The 22,949-nt window shown below is 47.1% G+C and overlaps 1 protein-coding gene across 4 annotated transcripts in view; it reads left to right on the top strand.

The window, feature by feature from the left end:
* The window catches only part of atg5 (ATG5 autophagy related 5 homolog (S. cerevisiae)), a 296,434-nt gene that overhangs the window by 10,559 nt on the left and 262,926 nt on the right, over positions 1-22,949 (top strand). For 3 of the 4 annotated variants that reach the window (XM_070885622.1, XM_070885620.1, XM_070885619.1), the window contains exons 2-3: positions 4,385-4,540; positions 21,423-21,550. In XM_070885622.1, coding sequence (XP_070741723.1) covers positions 4,433-4,540; positions 21,423-21,550 — 236 coding nt within the window. In that variant the 5' untranslated portion in view covers positions 4,385-4,432. Of the gene's footprint in view, positions 1-4,384; positions 4,541-12,850; positions 12,993-21,422; positions 21,551-22,949 lie in introns of those variants that run through there. The other variant, XM_070885621.1, reaches the window with a different exon arrangement.

The following is a 22,949-nucleotide window of genomic DNA, read 5'->3' as shown; positions in this document are numbered from 1 at the left end:
CCTTTCCCCCCCCGCCTTCTCCTTTCCCCCCCCGCCCATTCTCCTTTCCCCCCCCCGCCCCTTCTCCTTTCCCCCCCTCCTTCTCCTTTCCTCCCCCCCGCCTTCTCCTTTCCCCCCCCGCCTTCTCCTTTCCCCCCCCCGCCTTCTCCTTTCCCCCCCGCCTCTCCTTCCCCCCCGCCTTCTCCTTTCCCCCCCCGCCTTCTCCTTTACCCCCCCGCCTTCTCCTTTCCCCCCCCGCCTTCTCCTTTCCCCCCCCGCCTTCTCCTTTCCCCCCCCGCCTTCTCCTTTCCCCCCCCGCCTTCTCCTTTCCCCCCCCGCCTTCTCCTTTCCCCCCCGCCTTCTCCTTTCCCCCCCCGCCTTCTCCTTTCCCCCCCCGCCTTCTCCTTTCCCCCCCCGCCTTCTCCCTTCCCCCCCGCCTTCTCCTTTCCCCCCCCGCCTTCTCCTTTCCCCCCCGCCTTCTCCTTTCCCCCCCCGCCTTCTCCTTTCCCCCCCCGCCTTCTCCTTTCCCCCCCCGCCTTCTCCTTTCCCCCCCCGCCTTCTCCTTTCCCCCCCCGCCTTCTCCTTCCCCCCCCGCCTTCTCCTTTCCCCCCCGCCTTCTCCTTTCCCCCCCCGCCTTCTCCTTTCCCCCCCGCCTTCTCCTTTCCCCCCCCGCCCTCTCCTTTCCCCCCCGCCTTCTCCTTTCCCCCCCCGCCTTCTCCTTTCCCCCCCGCCTTCTCCTTTCCCCCCCGCCTTTCCCTTTCCCCCCCCGCCTTCTCCTTTCCCCCCCGCCTTCTCCTTTCCTCCCCCCGCCTTCTCCTCCCCCCCGCCTTCTCCTTTCCCCCCCCGCCTTCTCCTTTCCCCCCCGCCTTCTCCTTTCCCCCCCTCCTTCTCCCCCCCGCCTTCTCCTTCCCCCCCCGCCTTCTCCTTTCCCCCCCCGCCTTCTCCTTTCCCCCCCCGCCTTCTCCTTTCCCCCCCCGCCTTCTCCTTTCCCCCCCGCCTTCTCCTTTCCCCCCCCGCCTTCTCCTTTCCCCCCCCGCCTTCTCCTTTCCCCCCCGCCTTCTCCTTTTCCCCCCCCGCCTTCTCCTTTCCCCCCCCCCGCCTTCTCCTTTCCCCCCGCCTTCTCCTTTCCCCCCCCGCCTTCTCCTTTCCCCCCCCCGCCTTCTCCTTTCCCCCCCGCCTTCTCCTTTCCCCCCCCGCCTTCTCCTTTCCCCCCCCGCCTTCTCCTTTCCCCCCCGCCTTCCTCCCTTTCCCCCCTTCTCCTTCCCCCCGCCTTCTCCTTTCCCCCCCGCCTTCTCCTTTCCCCCCCGCCTTCTCCTTTCCCCCCCGCCTTCTCCTTTCCCCCCCCGCCTTCTCCTTTCCCCCCCCGCCTTCCTCCTTTCCCCCCCGCCTTCTCCTTTCCCCCCCCGCCTTCTCCTTTCCCCCCCCGCCTTCTCCTTTCCCCCCCCGCCTTCTCCTTTCCCCCCGCCTTCTCCTTTCCCCCGCCTTCTCCTTTCCCCCCCCGCCTTCTCCTTTCCCCCCCGCCTTCTCCTTTCCCCCCCCGCCTTCTCCTTTCCCCCCCCGCCTTCTCCTTTCCCCCCCCGCCTTCCTCCTTTCCCCCCCGCCTTCTCCTTTCCCCCCCCGCCTTCTCCTTTCCCCCCCCGCCTTCTCCTTTCCCCCCCCGCCTTCTCCTTTCCCCCCCCGCCTTCTCTTTCCCCCCCCGCCTTCTCCTTTCCCCCCCCGCCTTCTCCTTTCCCCCCCCGCCTTCTCCTTTCCCCCCCCGCCTTCTCCTTTCCCCCCCCGCCTTCTCCTTTCCCCCCCCGCCTTCTTCCTTTCCCCCCCGCCTTCTCCTTTCCCCCCCCGCCTTCTCCTTTCCCCCCCCCGCCTTCTCCTTCCCCCCCCGCCTTCTCCTTTCCCCCCCCGCCTTCTCCTTTCCCCCCCGCCTTCTCCTTTCCCCCCCCGCCTTCTCCTTTCCCCCCCGCCTTCTCCTTTCCCCCCCCGCCTTCTCCTTTCCCCCCCCGCCTTCTCCTTTCCCCCCCCGCCTTCTCCTTTCCCCCCCGCCTTCTCCTTTCCCCCCCCGCCTTCTCCTTTCCCCCCCCGCCTTCTCCTTTCCCCCCCCGCCTTCTCCTTTCCCCCCCCGCCTTCTCCTTTCCCCCCCCGCCTTCTCCTTTCCCCCCCCGCCTTCTCCTTTCCCCCCCCGCCTTCTCCTTTCCCCCCCCGCCTTCTCCTTTCCCCCCCCGCCTTCTCCTTTCCCCCCCCGCCTTCTCCTTTCCCCCCCCGCCTTCTCCTTTCCCCCCCCGCCTTCTCCTTTCCCCCCCCGCCTTCTCCTTTCCCCCCCCGCCTTCTCCTTTCCCCCCCCGCCTTCTCCTTTCCCCCCGCCTTCTCCTTTCCCCCCCCGCCTTCTCCTTTCCCCCCCCGCCTTCTCCTTTCCCCCCCCGCCTTCTCCTTTCCCCCCCCGCCTTCTCCTTTCCCCCCCCGCCTTCTCCTTTCCCCCCCCGCCTTCTCCTTTCCCCCCCCGCCTTCTCCTTTCCCCCCCCGCCTTCTCCTTTCCCCCCCCGCCTTCTCCTTTCCCCCCCCGCCTTCTCCTTTCCCCCCCCGCCTTCTCCTTTCCCCCCCCCGCCTTCTCCTTTCCCCCCCCGCCTTCTCCTTTCCCCCCCCGCCTTCTCCTTTCCCCCCCCGCCTTCTCCTTTCCCCCCCCGCCTTCTCCTTTCCCCCCCCGCCTTCTCCTTTCCCCCCCCCGCCTTCTCCTTTCCCCCCCCGCCTTCTCCTTTCCCCCCCCGCCTTCTCCTTTCCCCCCCCGCCTTCTCCTTTCCCCCCCCGCCTTCTCCCCTTCCCCCCCCCGCCTTCTCCTCTCCTTTCCCTTCCCTGGAGTGAAACTGTTCTAACTGACTAGAACTGGAGCAAATTAAATGCCGATAATTTGAATTTCTAAGATACTCCGATCTACACCAGTTGCTCGAAAAAATCAGGAGCAACTGAGGCTGAAACTTGGGCCCGAATTGTCAGCTTGGCACTGTTTTTAAACGGTGTCCTTGCAAAATGGAAGTGCCATCTCCAAGTACACGTGTGTGTAAAAACACAAGTTCCCGGAAGCATTGCTGTCAAAAGCTCTGAACTCTTTGTGTGGATTTTGCTCTCCTTATTTAACAAATTCATGTTTTGCAATCTTTTTGCCTGTATATCCACGTACCTAGGCTCAGGAATAAAGGATTTTAAAAAATGTGGTGGGACTTTGATACGAAGTTGCAGTCTTTGTCCTGGAACAGCTTCCCCCCCAGTATTTGTCTGAAGTAAAAGTATAGTTTGAGAATTTGATCCATGAAAAATAATCCAGTTATTCGTAGACGTTTTAACACTTCATTTTTATGCCTCTTCAAGTGTGTAATGTTTTTCTCTGCACTGTTAAGTTATAAGAATTTAGCTTGGCTGTGTAATTGGGCAATGATGAATGAAACTTTCAACGGATAATGTGAAATGTTGCACGCTGGTCAGAAATGCAGCATTAGCATACAGTCAATGGAATATTGAGCTTTGGGGAACCAAAAGTGATGACCGTTTCAATGTCTCGAAGACAATTAAAGTTATTAGGATATTGGAAGAATAAGAGTGTAAAGCTCCAGAGGCTGTGCTGAGGCTTTATAATAGTGATGTAACACCACTGGAACAGTAATGGATTCAATTTTGGCTCCCAAGGTACAAAACTCATACATGCGCTCAGGAGGATACAGAGAAGTTGAAGATTTTTTCCAAGTGTTAAAAGGATAAACTAGAAGCAAATGATAGAGAAACTTAAGCTGCACAGTAGCATGAGGGGGAAGGTTGTCTCATTGAGGTATATAAATACAATGAATTACAAGGTAAACCCAGACAAGTTGGGAGATTTTTTTAATGCAGAGGATGTTGGGACAGTGATGGAATCAGAATCCATAATAACTTTCAAAAGGCAAGTGGATAAATATTGGAAAATAGAAAAGGTATCATGAAAGTGCAAGGGATAAGTAGATGGCTCTTTCAGAGAGACTGCATAGGCATAATGGGCTGAATGATCCCTTTCTGTGCTGTAAAATTCTATGACTCGAAACCAGGAGAGCAATACTGGAGGATTTAAATTTAAATTCTGAGAGATTTCCTTACTAAGTAATTATTGTTTGGAATCTGGGGATGGGCTAGTACTGATAAAACATTAATGATGTTCAAAATGTAGCTGAATGTTATAATAGGTGAATTGGAGTAGGGTGGAGTTGGAGGAATACGTTTCAATGAGTATATAGCCATCCTTTACTCAGGTTCTTGAACACAGTCATGCTGTTTTGAAGAGTTCTATGTTTGAGGGGAGAAGTGGGGAAGAGACATGGGTGGTGGAGATGAGCAGGAGGCCAATGTTTTGCCAGCTGAATGTATAGTCATTGTTTTTTGTTTTTGCTCTCAGCTGCTGGGAACACATCTGTCTATATGTGCTGCATCGAGTGTTGGAAAAATGACAGATGACAGAGATGTATTACGGGATGTTTGGTTTGGAAGAATACCAACTTGTTTCACTTTATCTCAGGATGAAATAACAGAAAGAGAGACGGAACCTTATTATGTAAGTATGTGGAAAGAAAATAGTTTTTGCATATCTCAGCTTTATGGGACGGGGTAACGACTGGTCAATTTATGTGACACTGAAGTAACTCGGTCTAGGCAGTGAGTACAACTCATTTATAATACACGCAGCTAGTTGCAATATACTTCAGTATCTAACTACAAGCAAGGTTTAATATCAAGGATCACATTCGGATGTTGTACCACATGGATCATGGGTTGTCCCACTATTGGGATCAGTTTATTGGCAGCTGCTGCTCAGCTCTTGCGCATTTGTTATCTCCTTCGCCAGGTTTGACCTACCGATTTGTTCAAGAAAGTGCTACTTTAAAAAAAATAAACCTAATGAATCTTGTACCACAAACCTATAAAGTGCAAGTTCTCATTAATTCATTCTTAGGTATATGCTCTCTAATTATAGAGGTAGATATTTTTGAAGTACTTCAGATTCCTAACTTCTGTGGTCTGGAGATTCATTAGTTTTCTGAAATACTGGCTGTCTGCTGATTGGAATATTTTACGAAAAATGTAATTGATTCATCAGGCATAGAATTTATTTGGATGCTGTTAGCTTTGTGACGCGCGCCCCCCCCCCCCCCCCGGCTCTTTTAGATGTTCCATTAATAATTAGTTATATTTAATAATCTAATTACGCTTTTGGTATTTTCATATTTTAATATATATTTCTTCAAACCCCAGAGTACTGATGGAAGCTATATAGGAGCAATGGACCTTTCATCTTTTAATAACATTTGTGATCTGGTCTTGAGGGAGGAGAGAACACTTTCACTTTTGTCACCTGGTGTCAGCATAAAACATTTTAAATGTACTACCAGCCAGTTATGAAGCAGAACTCCTACTGTGCCTAAATATGCTGTTAACTCACCCTTGGGACATCCTTTACTGCACTAACTTAAACATTTTTATATTCTGCACATAGCATCTTAGTAACCACTCTGAGGTTCAGTTAGTGGCAGTGAATTGTGGGCAGTTCTTGCTCAGTCTCAGATACATTAGGACAGCATTGAGATTATACAAACACATTCCAAAAATCCTTGAGTGAGAACGAATGGAGATGAGAGTTTCATTCTGTTGGTCTGTACTAACCCATTGTGTTGCCCAGTTGCTGTGTTCATTGTTCATGATCTGATTTATATTTCGCATGTGCTGCTATTGTGTGGATAGAATTTCAGTCTGAATTAGTGGGAGAGAATCTTTGAGACAGCTAGGAATAATGATTGAGGAAGATAAAGGGTGGAGCGGTTTGTTTTTAATGCAGAACTTGAATAAATAACGAAGTCCTGGAGGGAAAAAAACCCAGAACTGATTGTTGAATAAATGTTGCCGAAAATTAATTTGGAGGTATAGAACAAAAATCAAAGATTTTTGGTTGAGGGCCACAAGTTGCAAGCAGTGAGTTGCTTGAGGGTCACTCTCAGAACCCTTGAGCTGAAGCTAGGGCTGCCATTGAGTAAACATTAGGCGTGAGATTTTCAGTAGCAAACCAACCCCACACTTCAATTGTCACCCTGCACCAAAATCATAAAAATCTTACGTTGTACTCAATGTACCCTCTTATTTTTTGTGTGTACGTAGCCCCTTTAAGGCACTGCGTGGTCCATTCAAAGTTTCACACGTGTTGAAAAAGGCGATCCCGTGTGGCTGCCCAGCTTATAGGGAACATTGGCTGCACCCATTGCATAGCTTGTAGCGGACTGCTTGTACGCTTCAATTCTAGTTTGGGGTATCATTTTTACTGATGTAAGTAATGTATTCTTCAACTGTTATTGGACCAATCAAGTATTCTGGTAACTACAGGAAGTGCCCACCACCTCTAACAACTTGCATTTATGTAACAATGAACAAAAGGTGCTTTGTAGGGGCACCAGTGATCATTAAGCAGAATGGAGGTAACTTAAAGTATAGCTGAAGAGCTAAGCTTTGAGAAGGCTTTTTCAGGAATGGAGTGAAGCACTGGGGTAAACAATTGTACATCCCTGTCTGGAGTAAAAATAAAGCGGGGAAGGTGGCTCAACCGTGGCTAACAAGGGAAATTAGGGACAATGTTAAATCCAAGGAAGAGGCATATAAATTGGCCAGAAAAAGCAGCAAACCTAAGGACTGGGAAAAATTTAGAATTCAACAGAGGAGGACAAAGGGTTTAATTTGCAGAGGGGGGAGGGGAAGAGTGAGAGGAAGCTTGCTGAGAACATAAAAACTGACTGCAACAGATATGTGATGAGAAAAAGATTAGTGAAGACAAACATAGGTCCCTTGCAGTCAGATTCAGGTGAATTTATAATGGGGAACAAAGAAATGGCAGACCAGTTGAACAAATACTTTGGTTCTGTCTTCACGAAGGAATACACAAATAGCCTTCCGGAAGTACGAGGGTACCGAGGGATTAGTGAGAAGGAGGAACTGAAGGATATCCTTATGAGGCAGGAAATTGATGGGATTGAACACCGATAAATCGCCAGGGTCTGATAGTCTGCATCCCAGAGTACTTAAGGAAGTGGCCCAAGAAATAGCGGATGCATTGGTATCATTTTCCAACAGTCTATCGACTCTGGATCAGTTCCTATGGACTGGAGGGTAGCTAATGCAACACCACTTTTTTAAAAAAGGAGGGAGTGAGAAAACGGGTAATTATAGACTGGTTAGCTGGACATCGGTAGTGGGGAAAATGTTGGAAGCAATTATTAAAGATGAAATAGCAGCGCATTTGGAAAGCAGTGACAGGATCAGTCCAAGTCAGCATGGATTTATGAAAGGGAAATCATGCTCGACAGATCTTCTAGAAATTTTTGAGGATGTAACTAGTAGAGTGGACAAGGGAGAACCAGTTGATGTGGTGTATTTGGACTTTCAAAAAGCTTTTGACAAGGTTCCACACAAGAATTTGTTGTGCAAAATTAAAGCACATGGTATTGGGGGTAATGTATTGACATGGATAGAGAACTGGTTGGCAGACAGGAAGCAGAGAGTCGGGATAAACGGGTTCTTTTCAGAATAGCAGGCAGTAACTAGTGGGGTGCCGCAGGGCTCAGTGCTGGGACCCCAGCTATTTACAATATACATCAATGATTTAGATGAAAGAATTGAGTGTAATATCTCCAAGTTTGCAGATGACACTTATCTGGGTGACGGTGTGAGCTGTGAGGAAGATGCTAAGAGGCTGCAGGGTGACTTGGACACGTTAGTTGAGTGGGCAAATGCATGGCAGATGCAGTATAATGTGGATAAATGTGAGGTTATCCACTTTGGTGGCAAAACCATGAAGGCAGAATATTATCTGAATGGCGACAGATTAGGAAAAGGAAGGGTGCAACGAGACCTGGGTGTCATGGTACATCAGTCATTGAAAGTTGGCATGCAGGTACAGCAGGCAGCGATGAAGGTAAATGGCATGTTGGCCTTCATAGCTAGGGGATTTGAGTATAGGAGCAGGGAGGTCTTACTGCAGCAGTGCAGGGCCTTGGTGAGGCCTCACCTGGACTATTGTGTTCAGTTTTGGTCTCCTAATCTGAGGAAGAAAGTTCTTACTATTGAGGGAAGGCAGCGAAGGTTCACCAGACTGATTCCTGGGATGGCAGGACTGACATATGAGGAGAGACTGGATCGACTGGGCCTGTATTCACTGGAGTTTAGAAGGATGAGAGGGGATCTCATAGAAACATATAAAATTCTGATGGGACTGGACAGGTTAGATGCAGGAAGAATGTTCCCGATGTTGGGGAAGTCCAGAACCAAGGGACATAGTCTAAGGATAAGGGGTAAGCCATTTAGGACTGAGAAGAGGAGAAACGTCTTCACTCAGAGAGTTGTTAACCTGTGGAATTCTCTACCGCAGAGAGTTGTTGATGGCAGTTCATTGGATATATTCAAGAGGGAGTTAGATATGGCCCTTACGGCTAAAGGGATCAAGGGGTATGGAGAGAAAGCAGGAAAGGGGTACTGCGGTGAATGATCAGCCATGATCTTATTGAATAGTGGTACAGGCTCGAAAGGCCAAATGGCCTACTCCACCTATTTTCTATGTTTAAGGGAGAGACTTCCAGAGTGTGTGGGAGAGGGGAGAAGGATGATGAACAGTAGACCAGATTTGGAAGTACAGAGGGTATTGGATGGCACTTTAGGCCAGAGAAGGTTTCACAAGTAAGGTGGACCAAGATTAAAGATTTTGTATCCATATGTTGGAGGATGGAGTCTGAAGTTTAGCAGGATAGAAGTGAATGATATGTGGGACTTTCTTCAGGATAGGAAACGGTCACTGAGTTCTGAATAAGTTGGAATTTATGTTGGGAGGCTGGGTGTTATCGAGGGGAGTGTTGGAGAAACCGTTCCTTGAGGATGAGCATTTCCAGCAAAGGTAAGAGTGGGTTCAGGCCACAGGTGGGCAATGATCTCGAGGTGGAAGTAAACAGAAGAGGCCTGACACTGTTAATACGGATTCTTTTTCCCTCAATCTGTTTCAGCGAATACACTGACGCGAACACCTTCTTGCCTTTTCTGTAAAAGACCTTTATTGAAGATTCTCCGGCCGGGACTTGTCAAGACAAAGGAACACTCTCAGTCAGAACCTGTTTACCTTCCTCTGGACAAGCCCCTTTTCAGCGCGAAACAACAACAGTTATACATTTTCAAAACAGAACACATTTGATTAGCACTTAGTCTATCCAATCCCTTTCTGCCTCCCCCTCCCCTCCCCCCCCCCCCCCCCCCCCCGAGTACGTCCAATGGCAGGCAAGAAAGTCTCCCAATTAGGGCTGGTGTCAGGGTCAGGTTAGTTATAGCTTCACTACACTGTCTTCCCTTATCAGTAAAGAACCCAATTAGTTTCCCTTCTTCCTTATCAGTAAAAGCCATTACTTTTTCCCCTCCTATCTAGGATTGCTTGCTTTCTTTGTGCCGCCTTGCGTCTTTCTCATGACCCGTGTTTAACCTCAACTCTCAGTAACCCCCGTTTTTTTCTGTCGATTCTGCAATGTCTGCATCTTGACATTTCTTTAGCTATTTTCCCATGATTCCCTATCTCCATCCCTCTGCCACATTTACAATCCTTCTGTATCCATTCTCAACACTGGGAAAGATGGACGGAGCCTCACCAAAAATGGGAAGTTAAAACAAATTCTAGCACACCACTGTTCCTTTACTCAGTGTTTGATGGCTGAAAAATAACTACAGTGGGACTATTTTTGATCATTAAAGTACACAATCAAAGGTAGGCAGAAAGTGAACAGCGATCCTTGAATTTTTTTTGGTTGCTCTTGACACGGTTGACCACACACACTATCCTCCTCAAACACCTCTCACCGTCATCCAGCTGGGTGGGACAGCACTTGTCTGGTTCCATTCTTATCTATTTAATCGTAGCCAGAGAATCACCTGCATCGACTTCTCTTCCCACCTCCGCATCGCTACTCTGGTGTCCCCCAAGGATCTATCCTTGGCCCCCTCCTATTTCTCTTCCCCTTGGTGACATCATCTGAAAACACAGCGTCAGTTTCCACATGTACGCTGATGACACCCAGCTCCACCTCACTAACACTCCTCTCGACCCCTCCTCAGTTTCTAAATTGTCAGACTGCTTGTCCGACATCCAGTTCTGGATGAGCAGAAATTTTCTCCAATTGAATATTGGGAAGACCGAAGCCATTGTTTTCGGTCCCTGCCGCAAACTTCATTCCCTAGCCACTGACTCCATCCCTCTCCCCAACTTCTGTCTGAGGCTGAACCAGACTGTTTGCAACCTTGGTGCCATATTTGACCCTGAAATTAGCTTTCGACTACATATCCACAATATAACGAAGACTACCTATTTCCACCTTTAACATTGCCCATCTCTGCCCTTGCCTCAGCTCATCTACTGCTGAAGCCCTCACCCATGCCATTATTACCTCTAGACTTGACTATTCCAATGCAATCCTGGCTGGCCTCTCACATTCTACTCTATGTAAACTAGAGGTGATCCAAAACTCGGCAGCCAGTGTCCTAACTCGCACCAAATTCCGCTCACCCATCATCCCTGTGCTCGCTGACCTACTTTGGCTTCCGTAATTCTCATTCTTATTTTCAATTCTCTCCATGGCCTCGTCCGTCGCTATCTCTATAATCTCCTGCAGCTCCACAACCACCCCCCTCCCGAGATGTCTGCACTCCTAATTCCGCCCTCTTGAACATCCCTGATTATAATCACTCATCCATTGGTGGCCGTGCCTTCTGTTGCCTCGGCCCCAAGCTCTGAACTCACTGCCTAAACCTCTCTTCTCTCTTTCCTCCTTCAAGACTCTTCTTAAAACCTATCTCTTTGACCCAGCTTTTGGTCATGTGCGCTAATTTCTACTTGTGTGGCTTGGTGTCAAATTTTTTACATTTCATAATACTCTGAGGCGCTTTGGGATATTTCACTATGTTAAAGGCGCTATATAAATACAAGTTGTTGTTGCTTCCTAACTTCACAACAATTTGAGTGTTACATTTATCAGCATCCCAATATGTCGCATGCGCTCAGTGCAAAGATCATGTCCATAAGCCCTTACTCCCTACAAACTGGAGTCTTGAATTTACGCACATGCTATGTGAAAATGTAACATTTGCCAGGTTTTAACAGAAGTCCTTGTTGGTTTACTTAGATCAGAGTTGAAAGACAGCACCTGCATTTATGTAGTGTAGTACCTTTCATGTTCTCGAGACATCCCAAAGCATTTCACAGTCAATTAATTATTTTCAAAGTGTAGTCAATGTTGACACAAATTCTCTTGTCCCAGCTTTTGGTTAGTGGAAAAATAAATACTCTTATCAGACCACGTGACTTAAGGTAAAATTTAGGTTTATTAAAAGTAGAAAATCAATACAGCTGAATTCACTTAACTTATAACTCCAAGTACAAAAACGACACATTTCTAGCTCTTTGCTTTAGTTAGTTTTGATGTTACAGACTTCATGAGACTGAATGACTGACACCGAGAAAAGGTATTTTCTATAGTTGAACTAAGCTGATCAAATTAATTTTCTGGGTTCCTCAACTCCATCAGCTGCTAAACCCAAACTCACTTGCGTTTCTCCTTAATTGATTGTCTGTATAAGAGGCCATTTGGCCCATTGAGCCTGCTCCGCCATTAAATACGATCATGGCTGATCTGATCATGGACTCAACTCCATTTCCCTGCCCGCTCCCCATAACCCTTTACTCCCTTATCGCTCAAAAATCTGTATCTCCGCCTTAAATATATTCAATGACCCAGCCTCCACAGCTCTCTGGGGCAGAGAATTCCATAGATTTACAACCCTCAGAGAAGAAATTCCTCCTCATCTCAGTTTTAAATGGGCAGCCCCTTATTCTGAGACTATGTCTCCTAGTTTTAGTTTCCCCTATGAGTGGAAATATTCTTTCCGCATCCACCTTGTCGAGCCCCCTCATTATCTTGTATGTTTCGATAAGATCAGCTCTCATTCTTTTGAACTTCAATGTGTATAGGCCCAACCTATCTTCATAAGTCAACCCCCTCAACTCCGGAATCAATCTAGTGAACTTCTCTGAACTGCCTCCAATGTAAGTATATCCTTCCTTAAATACGGAGACCAAAACTGTACACAGTACTCTACTCTAGGTGTGGCCTTGCCAATACCCTGTACAGTCGTAGCAGGATTTCTCTGCTTTTATACTCTATCCCCCTTGCAATAAAGGCCAACATTCCATTTGCCTTCCTGATTACTTGCTCTAGCTGTATACTCACTTTTTGTGTTTCATGTACAAAGACCCCCAAGTCCCTCTGTACTGCAGCACTTTGCAATTTTTTTGCATTTAAATTGTAATTTGTTTTTCTATTTTTACTGCCAAAGTGGATAACCTCACATTTTCCCACATTATACTCCATCTCCATTACATAACTCCATTATACTCCATTAAAGCAATCAACCTGTTAAATGATTTATATCTGCTTTGGAATGAAAATGTATTTGTGTCCTGAGAGTTTGAAAGGACATGGCTGTCGCCTGGTTACAATAAAGGAAATTTGAAGTGACCTTCTCGCATCTCAAGTAAGTATTAAAAATATATATAGACTTTTATCTGATATCTGCTCTTGCATGGCAAGTTCCCCAAGAAAACTTTGCTCCCACTTCCACTGTTGTGCAAAAAGCCGATGCTGCACCCTACAATGCAATGTAGCCATGACAGCATTTCTCACCATTTCTCTCATCTTTCTCCTATTATCTTCTCATTTACCTTACCTTAATTGTTTTCTCTCTCTCTTTTCTCTGCCCCTTCTCCAGAGAAAGCAAAAGAATGGTGCAAAGCTGGTCTTTTACCAGCACAGGTGGAAGATTATGACCCTCAATGCCCACTTGGGACTGTAGGCAGGCTGGTGGACCTGCTAATGCAGGTCAGAGACTCCAGTTTAAGAGGTGGAATGACAGGAAGGAGCTCCAACACTTTGATCATTGTTAAGGTAGTAATCCTAGAATTGGATTGTATCCAGTCCAATGATATTGCAGTATTGGATTGTAAGAGCCAGAGGAAGTTATGCTAAACCTTTATAGAATGCTGGTTAGACCCCAGCTGGACTATTGTGTCCAATTCTGGGCATCGCACTTTAGGAAGGATGTCAAAGCCTTGGAGAGGGTGTGAGGAGATTTACGAGAATTGTACCTAGGATGACGAACTTCCGTTATGTGGACAGACTGGAGAAGCTGGGGTTGTTCTTCTTGGAGCAGAGAAGGTTAAAGGGAGATTTAATAGAGATGCTTAAAATCATGAAGAGTCTTAATGAAGGGTGCAACAAAGATTCAGTAGATTGATTCCTGGGATGAGAGATTATGTAGAATGGGCCTCGACTCTCTGGAGTTTAGAAGAATGAAAGTCAATCTCATTGAAACATACAAGATTCTGAAGGGGATTGACAGAGTAGATGCTGAGAGGTTGTTTCCCCTGGCTGGAGTGTCTAGAACTGGGGTGCATAGTCTCCGGATAAGGAGTAGGCCATTTAAGATCAAGATGAGGAGGAATTTCTTCACTGAGGGTTGTGAATTTTTGGAATTCTCTGGCCAAGAGGGCTGTGGATGCTGAGTCTTTGAGTATATTCAAGGCTGAGTTAGATAACATTTTGGACTCTTGGGAAATCAAGGGATATGGAGATCGGGCGGGAAAGTGGAGTTGAGGTCTATGATCAGCCATGATCTTATTGAATGGCGGAGCAGGCTCGCGGGGTCATATGACTTACTAATGCTCCTATTTCTAATGTTCTTGTGTAACAGAAAACAGCTACTTGAAGGTAAATCAAATTCAGAACAGTGGAAGGCATTCAAGGAGGAGGTAGTGAAGGTTCAGAGCAAGTATGTTCCCTTAAAGAAAAAGGGTGGGACTAACTAATCTAGAGCCCCCTGGATGTCAAGGGGCCGAGATATAGGATAAAGGAAAAAAGGGAAGCTTATGACAGATACCGAGGGCTCAATACTGCAGCAACCCGAGAGTATAGAAAGTGCAGCGGTGAAATGAAAAAGGAAATTAGGAAAGCAAAGAAAGGGTGTGAAAAAATATTGGCAAGGAAAACCCAAAACTAAAAGAGTAGGGCGTAGGGGACCATAAAGATATCCTGTGTGTGGAGGCGGAAGACATGGGTATGATTCTTGATGAATACTTTGTGTCTGTTATCACAAAAGAGAAGGACAATGCAGACATTGCAATCAGGGAGGAGTGTGAAATATTAGATGAAATAAACCATAGTGAGAGAGGAAGTATTAAGGGATTTAGTATCTTTTGAAAGTGGATAAATCCCCAGACCTGTATTAAATGTATCCCAGGCTGTTAAGAGAAGCAAAAGAGGAAATAGCAGATGCTCTGACCATCATTTTCCAATCCATTCTGGCTACAGGTGTGGTGCCAGAGGACTGCTAACGTTGTACCATTGTTTAAAAAGGGTGAAAGGGATAGACTGAGCAATTACACGTCAGTCAGCCTAATCTCGGTGGTGGGAAAATTATTGCAAATATTTGTGAGGGGCAGGATAAATCTTCATTTTAGAAAGACACAGATTAGTCAAGGACAATCAGCATGGATTTGTTAAGGGAAGATCGTGTCTGACTAACTTGATTGAATTTTTTGAGGAGGGTTGATGAGGGTAGTATGGATGTCGTCCATATGGATTTTTTTGAAGACTGGGGCCCAGGAGAGGCGAGGACCCAGGGGCAGCACGGGCCTACCCACACTGCGATATGTGTGCGCACTAGGTCTGTGCAGCAGTGGTCTCTAGTCGTCTTGGTTAATCCTTGCCACTGGACTAAGACCTAGCTCTGTCAAGCTTGTGTGGTGACTGGTGTGCAACGGCCACCACACGTTAAAAAAAATCCACGCACAGGCATCTTCCACCCTTCAGTATGTAGTTCTGGACCTGAAATATCAAGTCCCTCATTAACACCTGTGAACTCATCCCCTTTTTGGTGTGGAAGCAAGTCATCCTCGATACGAGGGACTGCCTAAGAAGAAGGACTATGGATTTTAGCAAGGCTTTTGATAAGGTCCCACATGGCAGACTGGTTACAAAGTAAAAGCCCACGGGATCCAAGGCAAATTGGCAAGTTGGATCCAAAATTGGCTCAGAGGCAGAAGCAAAGCGTAATGGTTGATGGGTGTTTTTGTGGCTGGAAGGTTGTATCCAGTGGGGTTACGCAGGGCTCAGTGCTGGGTCCCTTGCTTTTTGTGGTATTTATCAATGACGTGGACTTGAATGTTGGGGGTGTGATTAAGAAGTTTGCAGATGACACTAAAATGGGCTGTGTGGTTGATAATGAAGGAGAAAGCTGCGGACAGCAGGAAGATATCAATGTACTGGTCAGATGGGCAGAACAGTGGCAAATGGAATTCAATCCGGATAAATGTGATGTAGGGGAGGTCCAACAAGGCAAGGGAATGCACATTAAATGATACGTCATTGAAAAGTGTAGAGGAACATCATCATAATCATAGGCAGTCCCTTGGAATCATAGAAACATAGAAAATAGGTGCCGGAGTAGGCTATTCGGCCCTTCGAGCCTGTGCCACCATTCAATAAGATCATGGCTGATCATTCCCTCCGTACTCTTTTCCTGCTTTCTCTCCATATCCCTTGATCCCTTTAGCCGTAAGGGCCATATCTAACTCCCTCTTGAATATATCCAATGAACTGGCATCAACTACTCTCTGTGGTAGGGAATTCCACAGGTTAACAACTCTCTGAGTGAATAAGTTTCTCCTCATCTCAGTCCTAAATGGCTTACCCCTTATCCTTCGACTGTGTCCCCTGGTTCTGGACCTCCCCAACATCGTAAACATTCTTTCTGCATCTAACCTCTCCAGTCCCGTCAGAATTTTATATGTTTCTATGAGATCCCCTCTCATCCTTCTAAACTCCAGTGAATACAGGCCCAGTCGATCCAGTCTCTCCTCATATGTCAGTCCTGCCATCCCGGGAAACAGTATGGTGAACCTTCGCTGCACTCCCTCAATAGCAAGAACGTTCTTCCTCAGATTAGGAGACCTAAACTGAACACAATATTCCAGGTGAGGCCTCACCAAGGCCCTGTACAACTGCAGTAAGACCTCCCTGCTCCTATACTCAAATTCCCTAGCTATGAAGGCCATTCCCTAGTTATGAATACCATTTGCCGCCTTCACTGCTTGCTGTATCTGCATGCCAACTTTCAATGACTGATGTAACATGACACCCAGGTGTCGTTGCACCTCCCCTTTTCCTAATCTGCTGCCATTCAGATAATAATCTGTCTTCCTGTTTTTGCCCCCAAAGTGGATAACCTCATATTTATCCACATTATACTGCATCTGCCATGCATTTCCCCACTCATCTAACCTGTCCAAGTCACCCTGCAGCCACTTAGCATCCTCACAGCTCACACCGCCACCCAGCTTAGTGTCATCTGCAAACTTGGAGATATTGCACTCAATTCCTTCATCTAAATCATTAATGTATATTGTAAATAACTGGGGTTCCAGCACTGAGCCCTGCGGCACCCCACTAGTCACTACCTGCCATTCTGAAAAGGACCCGTTTATCCCGACTCTCTGCTTCCTGTCTTCCAACCAGTTCTCTATCCACGTCAGTACATTACCCCCAATACCATGTGCTTTAATTTTGCACACCAATCTCTTGTGTGGGACCTTGTCAAAAACCTTTTGAAAGTCCAAATACACCACATCCACTGGTTCTCTCTTGTCCACTCTACTAGTTGCATCCTCAAAAAATTCCAGAAGATTTATCGAGCATTATTTCCCTTTCATAAATCCATGCTGACTTGGACCGATCCTGTCACTGCTATTTCATCTTTAATAATTGATCCCAACCTTTTCCCTGCTACTGATGTCAGGATAACCGGTCTATAATTGTCTGTTTTCTCGCTCCCTCCTTTTTTTTTTTAAAAGTGGTGTTACATTAGCTACCCTCCAGTCCATAGGGACTGATCCAGAGTCGATAGACTGTTGAAAAATGATCACCAATGCACCCACTATTTCTAGGGCCACTTCCTTAAGTACTCTGGGATGCAGACTATCAGGCTCCGGGGATTTATCGGCCTTCAATCCCATCAATTTCCTGCCTCATAAGGATATCCTTCAGTTCCTCCTTCTCACTAAACCCTCGGTCCCCTAGTACTTCTGGAAGGCTATTTGTGTCTTCCTTCGTGAAGACAGAACTAAAGTATTTGTTCAACTGGTCTGCCATTTCTTTGTTCCCCATTATAAATTCACCTGAATCTGACTGCAAGGGACCTACGTTTGTCTTCACTAATCTTTTTCTCTTCACATATCTGTAGAAGCTTTTGCAGTCAGTTTTTATGTTCTTGGCAAGCTTCTTCTCATACTCTTTCTTCCCCCCCCCCCCCTCTGCAAATTAAACCCTTTGTCCTCCTCTGCTGAATTCTAAATTTTTCCCAGTCTTAGGTTTGCTGCTTTTTCTGGCCAATTTATATGCCTCTTCCTTGGATTTAACACAATCCTTAATTTCCCTTGTTAGCCACGGTTGAGCCACCTTCCCCGTTTTATTTTTATTCCAGACAGGGAGGTACAATTGTTGAAGTTCATCCATGTGATCTTTAAATGTTTGCCATTGCCTATGCACCGCCAACCCTTTAAGTATCATTTGCCAGTCTATTCTAGCCAATTCACGTCTCATACCATCGAAGTTACCTTTCCTTAAGTTCAGGACCCTAGTCTCTGAATTAACTGTGTCATCTTAATAAAGAATTCTACCATATTATGGTCACTCTTCCCCAAGGCGCCTCGCACAACAAGATTGCTAATTAGTCTCTTCTCATTACACATCACCCAGTCCAGGATGGCCAGCCCTCTGTCTGGTTCCTCGACATATTGGTCTAGAAAACCATCCCTAATACACTCCAGGAAATCCTCCTCCACCGTATTGCTACCAGTTTGGTTAGCCCAATTGATAACGTAGTTTAAAGTCGCCCATGATAACTGCTGTACCTTTATTGCATGCCTTCCTAATTTCTTGTTTGATGCTGTCCCCAACTTCACAATCGAGGAAGACTTGCTTCCACTCTAAAAATGAGTCCTTAAGTGGCAGAACAATCCAATATGAGAACCACAGTCCCTGTCACAGGTGGGACAGATAGTCGTTGAGGGAACGGGTGGGTGGGACTGGTTTGTCGCACATTCTTTCTGCTGCCTGCGCTTGATTTCTGCATGCTCTTGGCGATGAGACTCGAGGTGCTCAGTGCTCCTCCGGATGCACGTCCTCCATTTAGAGCGGTCTGAGGCCAGGGACTCCCAGGTGTCAGTGGAGATATTGCACTTTATCAGGGAGGCTTTGAGGGTGTCCTTGTAATGTTTCGTCTGCCCACCTTTGGCTCGTTTGCCGTGAAGGAGTTCAGAGTAGAGCGCTTGCTTTGGGAATCTCGTGTCTGGCCTGCCCAGCGGAGCTGATCAAGTGTGGTCAGTGCTTCAGTGCTGGGGATGTTGGTCTGGTCGAGGACGCTAACGTTGGTATGTCTGTCCTCCCAGGGGATTTGCAGGATCTTGCGGAGACATCGTTGGTGGTATTTCTCCAGTGACTTGAGGTGTCTACTGTACATGGTCCATGTCTCTGAGCTATACAGGAGGGTGGGTATTACTGCAGCCCTGTCGACCATGAGCTGGTGGCAGATTTGAGGGCCTGGTCTTCAAACACTCTTTTCCTCAGGCGGCCGAAGGCTGCACTGGTGCACTGGAGGCGGTATTGAATCTCGTCGTCAATGTCTGCTCTTGTTGATAAGAGGCTCCCGAGGTATGGGAAATGGTCCACGGTGTCCAGGGCCGCGTCGTGGATCTTGATGACTGGGGGGCAGTGCTGTGCGGTGGGGACAGGTTGGTGGAGGACCTTTGTCTTACGGATGTTTAGCGTAAGGCCCGTGCTTTCGTACACCTCAGTAAATACGTTGACTATGACTTGGAGTTCGGCCTCTGTATGTGCGCAGACGCAAACGTCGTCCGTGTAGTGTAGTTCGACAACGGGTTGGGTGGTCTTGGACCTGGCCTGGAGACGACGAAGTTTGATCAGGTTTTCACTGGTTCTGCAGTTTAGTTCCACTCCAGCGGGGAGCTTGTTGACTGTGAAGGGACCTTGGAGTACAGGTTCACAGATCCTTGAAGATTGCTGGCCAAGTAGATAAGGTGGTTAAGAAGGCAAATGGAATGTTTGCCTTTATTAGTCAAGGCATTGAATACTAGAGCAAGGATGTTATGCTTGAACTGTGTATAAAGCATGTTATGCCGCAGCTGGAGTAATGTGTGCAGTTCTGGCTACCTCATTACAGAAAAGATGTGATTGCACTGGAAAGGGTGCAGAGGAGATTTACAAGAATGTTTCCTGGACTGGAGAACTTTGGCTATGAGGAAAAATTGCAGATGCTGGGTCTGTTTTTTATGTAACAGAGTAAATTGAGGGAGACCTGATTGAGGGGTATACAATTATGAGGGGCCTGTATAGAGTGGACAGGAAGGACCTGATTTGCTTGGGCAGAGGGGTCAATAACCAGGGGGCATAGATTAAAAGTAATTGAGCGGAGATATGAGGGGCAATGTCTTCACCCAGAGGGTGGTGGGAGTCTGGAACTCGCTGCCTGAAAGGGTGGTCGAGGCAGACAGCCTCACCACATTTAAAAAAATACTTGTATATGCACTTGAAGTGACATAACCTACAGGGCTACGGACCAGGAGCTGGAAGGTGGGATTAGGCTGGATAGCTCTTTGGCCAACGTGGACATGATGGGCTGAATGGCCTTCTTCTGTGCTGTAAATTTCTATGATTATGCTGATCGAGTTAGAGTAAGAAGGATGGGAGTGTAGCATAAACGCCAGCGGGGACTGGTTGGGTCGAAGACCTGTTTCTGTGCTGTATATCCTATGTAATTCTATGAATGGGACTAGTTCTTTAAAAGAGCCACATAGGCACGTTGGGCCGAATGGCCTCCTCCTGTGCTGTATCATTCTATGATTCTATAAATGGATACCTCCTGTAATAGTGAATATCTCTAGTGCAGAAACATCTGAAGAAAGTTTATAACAAGATTTTTGTATGTATATAGTCACAGTATAAATCAATATATTTGGATTGCTCTCACAATTTAAGGACCTAAGAAATGCTGCTGGTGCTGAGTTGGATGCCAGGCACCTCCCAAAAGGAGGATGAGAACTTTGGATCGAGTTTTTATCCAACTGTACTGATGCACAACCTTACCGCCACAAAGGGCAACACCAAACTTGCATGACTTGGGAAGAATCAGTTTCGAGACAGGGAAAAGAGAGAAACATACACAGACATACCTTCAATTAAAGGATACACTATTTTTTTTTTAAGTGCTAATGATTACAAAATAACAACATGAGTTATTAATGTTTAAGATGCCTGCCTGTAAAATTACATTTTTGTTTTAGCCAGAGTTTAAAAAGGTTTGATTTGGACTTCTGAGTAAAAGGTAGATTTTGGTAGTTTTCGATGTAAATGGCGCTAATAATGGAGAGTATAATGGGGCTGAAATTGTGGTCGGAGGCTTCCCGCGGGCAATTGCCTCCAACCTGAGACATTTCTATGAAAGTACCTGGAGGAGCCTGTGATTCTGGTGGGGAGGCCTTCTCTTCCCGCGCTGCGAAGCGCGCTCCCATCCTCGAGGTTCCCACGCAGAAGGTGCAGTCACGTGTGACTGCTCAGCCAGTCGGGTACAGTATTCCACAGCTTTCTCATTAATAGCAATGAGAACTCTGTATCTACGAGTTCTCATTGTTTTTTTTCCTCATAAATAGCAAACACACTAAACACATATAGTAAAAAATAAAAAACACACCTCACATAATTAAAATTAAAGTGAACAAATATCTTGGAGAATTTTTTTTTCCGAGTTTTTAAAAAAGTTTTTTTAATTGTGGTTAAAAATAAATAACGTGGTGGGCAGAGTTTTTAAAAATGTCATTTTTAAATTTAATGTAATTATTTTTGTATGTTTTTAACTCTTGCGCCTGTAAAAGGCTATATGCCTGCTTTTATCAGGCACAAGAATTTTGAGAACATGTGCTAGGCAAGATATAGTCCTTACGGAGTGTGTATGGACCCGGGAAGGCATCGCAAAAGCCAGTTTTCAGAAAACCAGCTTTCCCGATCTGTCAAGCTCCAGCTGTCGATCTGTCAGCATGCACTGAAAACTGGCTTTTGCGCTGCCTTCCCGGGTCCGTACACACTCCGTAAGGACCCAGGGAAGCTGGAATTTCCACGCCATTAGCTATTTTACTGACTGGCCATTTCTGCAGAATTTCCCATCCCTCATCCCACAAAAAAAAAACTAGCAGAGTAGTGCTAATGTGGACACCTAGCAATATGGTAACTTGCACAATTTCTTTTCAGCTGCTTTTACCAAGAGTCAGTTATTTGATGCTCGTCACTGACAAAGCTAAAAAGCACTTCCAGAAAGTTATGAGACAAGAAGATGTGGGTGAGATGTGGTTTGAATACGAAGGAGTACCTCTGAAGTGGTGAGTTTCCATTTGATGTTGTGTAAAGTTTCTCCATTGTAAATTTTACAAAGCTTTGGTGGCTCTGCCATTAATGCAGGTTCTTCTGTGTTCGATGTTTTGCATTCCATTAAAATACACATCATGGGCCCAAGTTTCCACATGATTCGCGCCTGGTTTTTAGGAGCAACTGGTGGAGAACGGACTATTTTAGAAATCGCAATTCTCCACATTTTTTTTTCTGCAGTTCTAGTCAGGTAGAACAGTTCTAGTTTAGAACAGAATTTTTTCTTCAAAAGGGGGTGTGTCCGGCCACTGACGCCTGATTTGAAAGTTTCCACAGTGAAAATGTACTCCAAACTAAAGTAGAATGGAGCCAGTGAAGATTTTTGTAGAACTGAAAAAACCTGTTCTACACATTAAAAAATCAGGCGCAGGTTACAAATTAGGCGTCCAGAACGAGGGGGGCGGGGGGGGGAAGGGAACTCATTAAATTCGACAATAAATCCTTATTTATACTTCTACAAATATTATACAAATAAATCCAACCTGAATAAACATTTATAAGCCAAGAAAAGATTAAATAAACCTTCTTCCTACCTGTGTGAAAGTGCTTCAGCCAGGGAGAATTCTGCAGCCGTTCGTGCCGCGGAGAGGGAGAGGGAGGGAGAGGGAGAGGAGGGGGAGAGGGAGAGGAGGAGGGAGAGGAGGGGGGAGAGGGAGAGGAGGGGGGAGAGAGAGAGGAGGGGGGAGAGAGAGAGAGGAGGGGGGAGAGAGAGAGGAGTGGGGGAGAGAGAGAGAGGAGTGGGGGAGAGAGAGAGAGGAGTGGGGGAGAGAGAGAGAGGAGTGGGGGAGAGAGAGAGAGGAGTGGGGGAGAGAGAGAGAGGAGTGGGGGAGTGGGGGAGAGAGAGAGAGGAGTGGGGGAGAGAGAGAGAGGAGTGGGGGAGAGAGAGAGAGAGGAGTGGGGGAGAGAGAGAGAGGAGTGGGGGAGAGAGAGAGAGGAGTGGGGGAGAGAGAGAGAGGAGTGGGGGAGAGAGAGAGAGGAGTGGGGGAGAGAGAGAGAGGAGTGGGGGAGAGAGAGAGGAGTGGGGGAGAGAGAGAGGAGTGGGGGAGAGAGAGAGAGGAGTGGGGGAGAGAGAGAGAGGAGTGGGGGAGAGAGAGAGAGGAGTGGGGGAGAGAGAGAGAGGAGTGGGGGAGAGAGAGAGAGGAGTGGGGGAGAGAGAGAGAGGAGTGGGGGAGAGAGAGAGAGGAGTGGGGGAGAGAGAGAGAGGAGTGGGGGAGAGAGAGAGAGGAGTGGGGGAGAGAGAGAGAGGAGTGGGGGAGAGAGAGAGAGGAGTGGGGGAGAGAGAGAGAGGAGTGGGGGAGAGAGAGAGAGGAGTGGGGGAGAGAGAGAGAGGAGTGGGGGAGAGAGAGAGAGGAG

The sequence above is a fragment of the Pristiophorus japonicus genome, chromosome 7, assembly GCF_044704955.1.
Source record: "Pristiophorus japonicus isolate sPriJap1 chromosome 7, sPriJap1.hap1, whole genome shotgun sequence".
Taxonomy (NCBI): Eukaryota; Metazoa; Chordata; class Chondrichthyes; family Pristiophoridae; genus Pristiophorus; species Pristiophorus japonicus.
The sequence above is the reverse complement of the archived record's forward strand: the minus strand, read 5'-3'. Positions and strand labels throughout refer to the sequence as shown.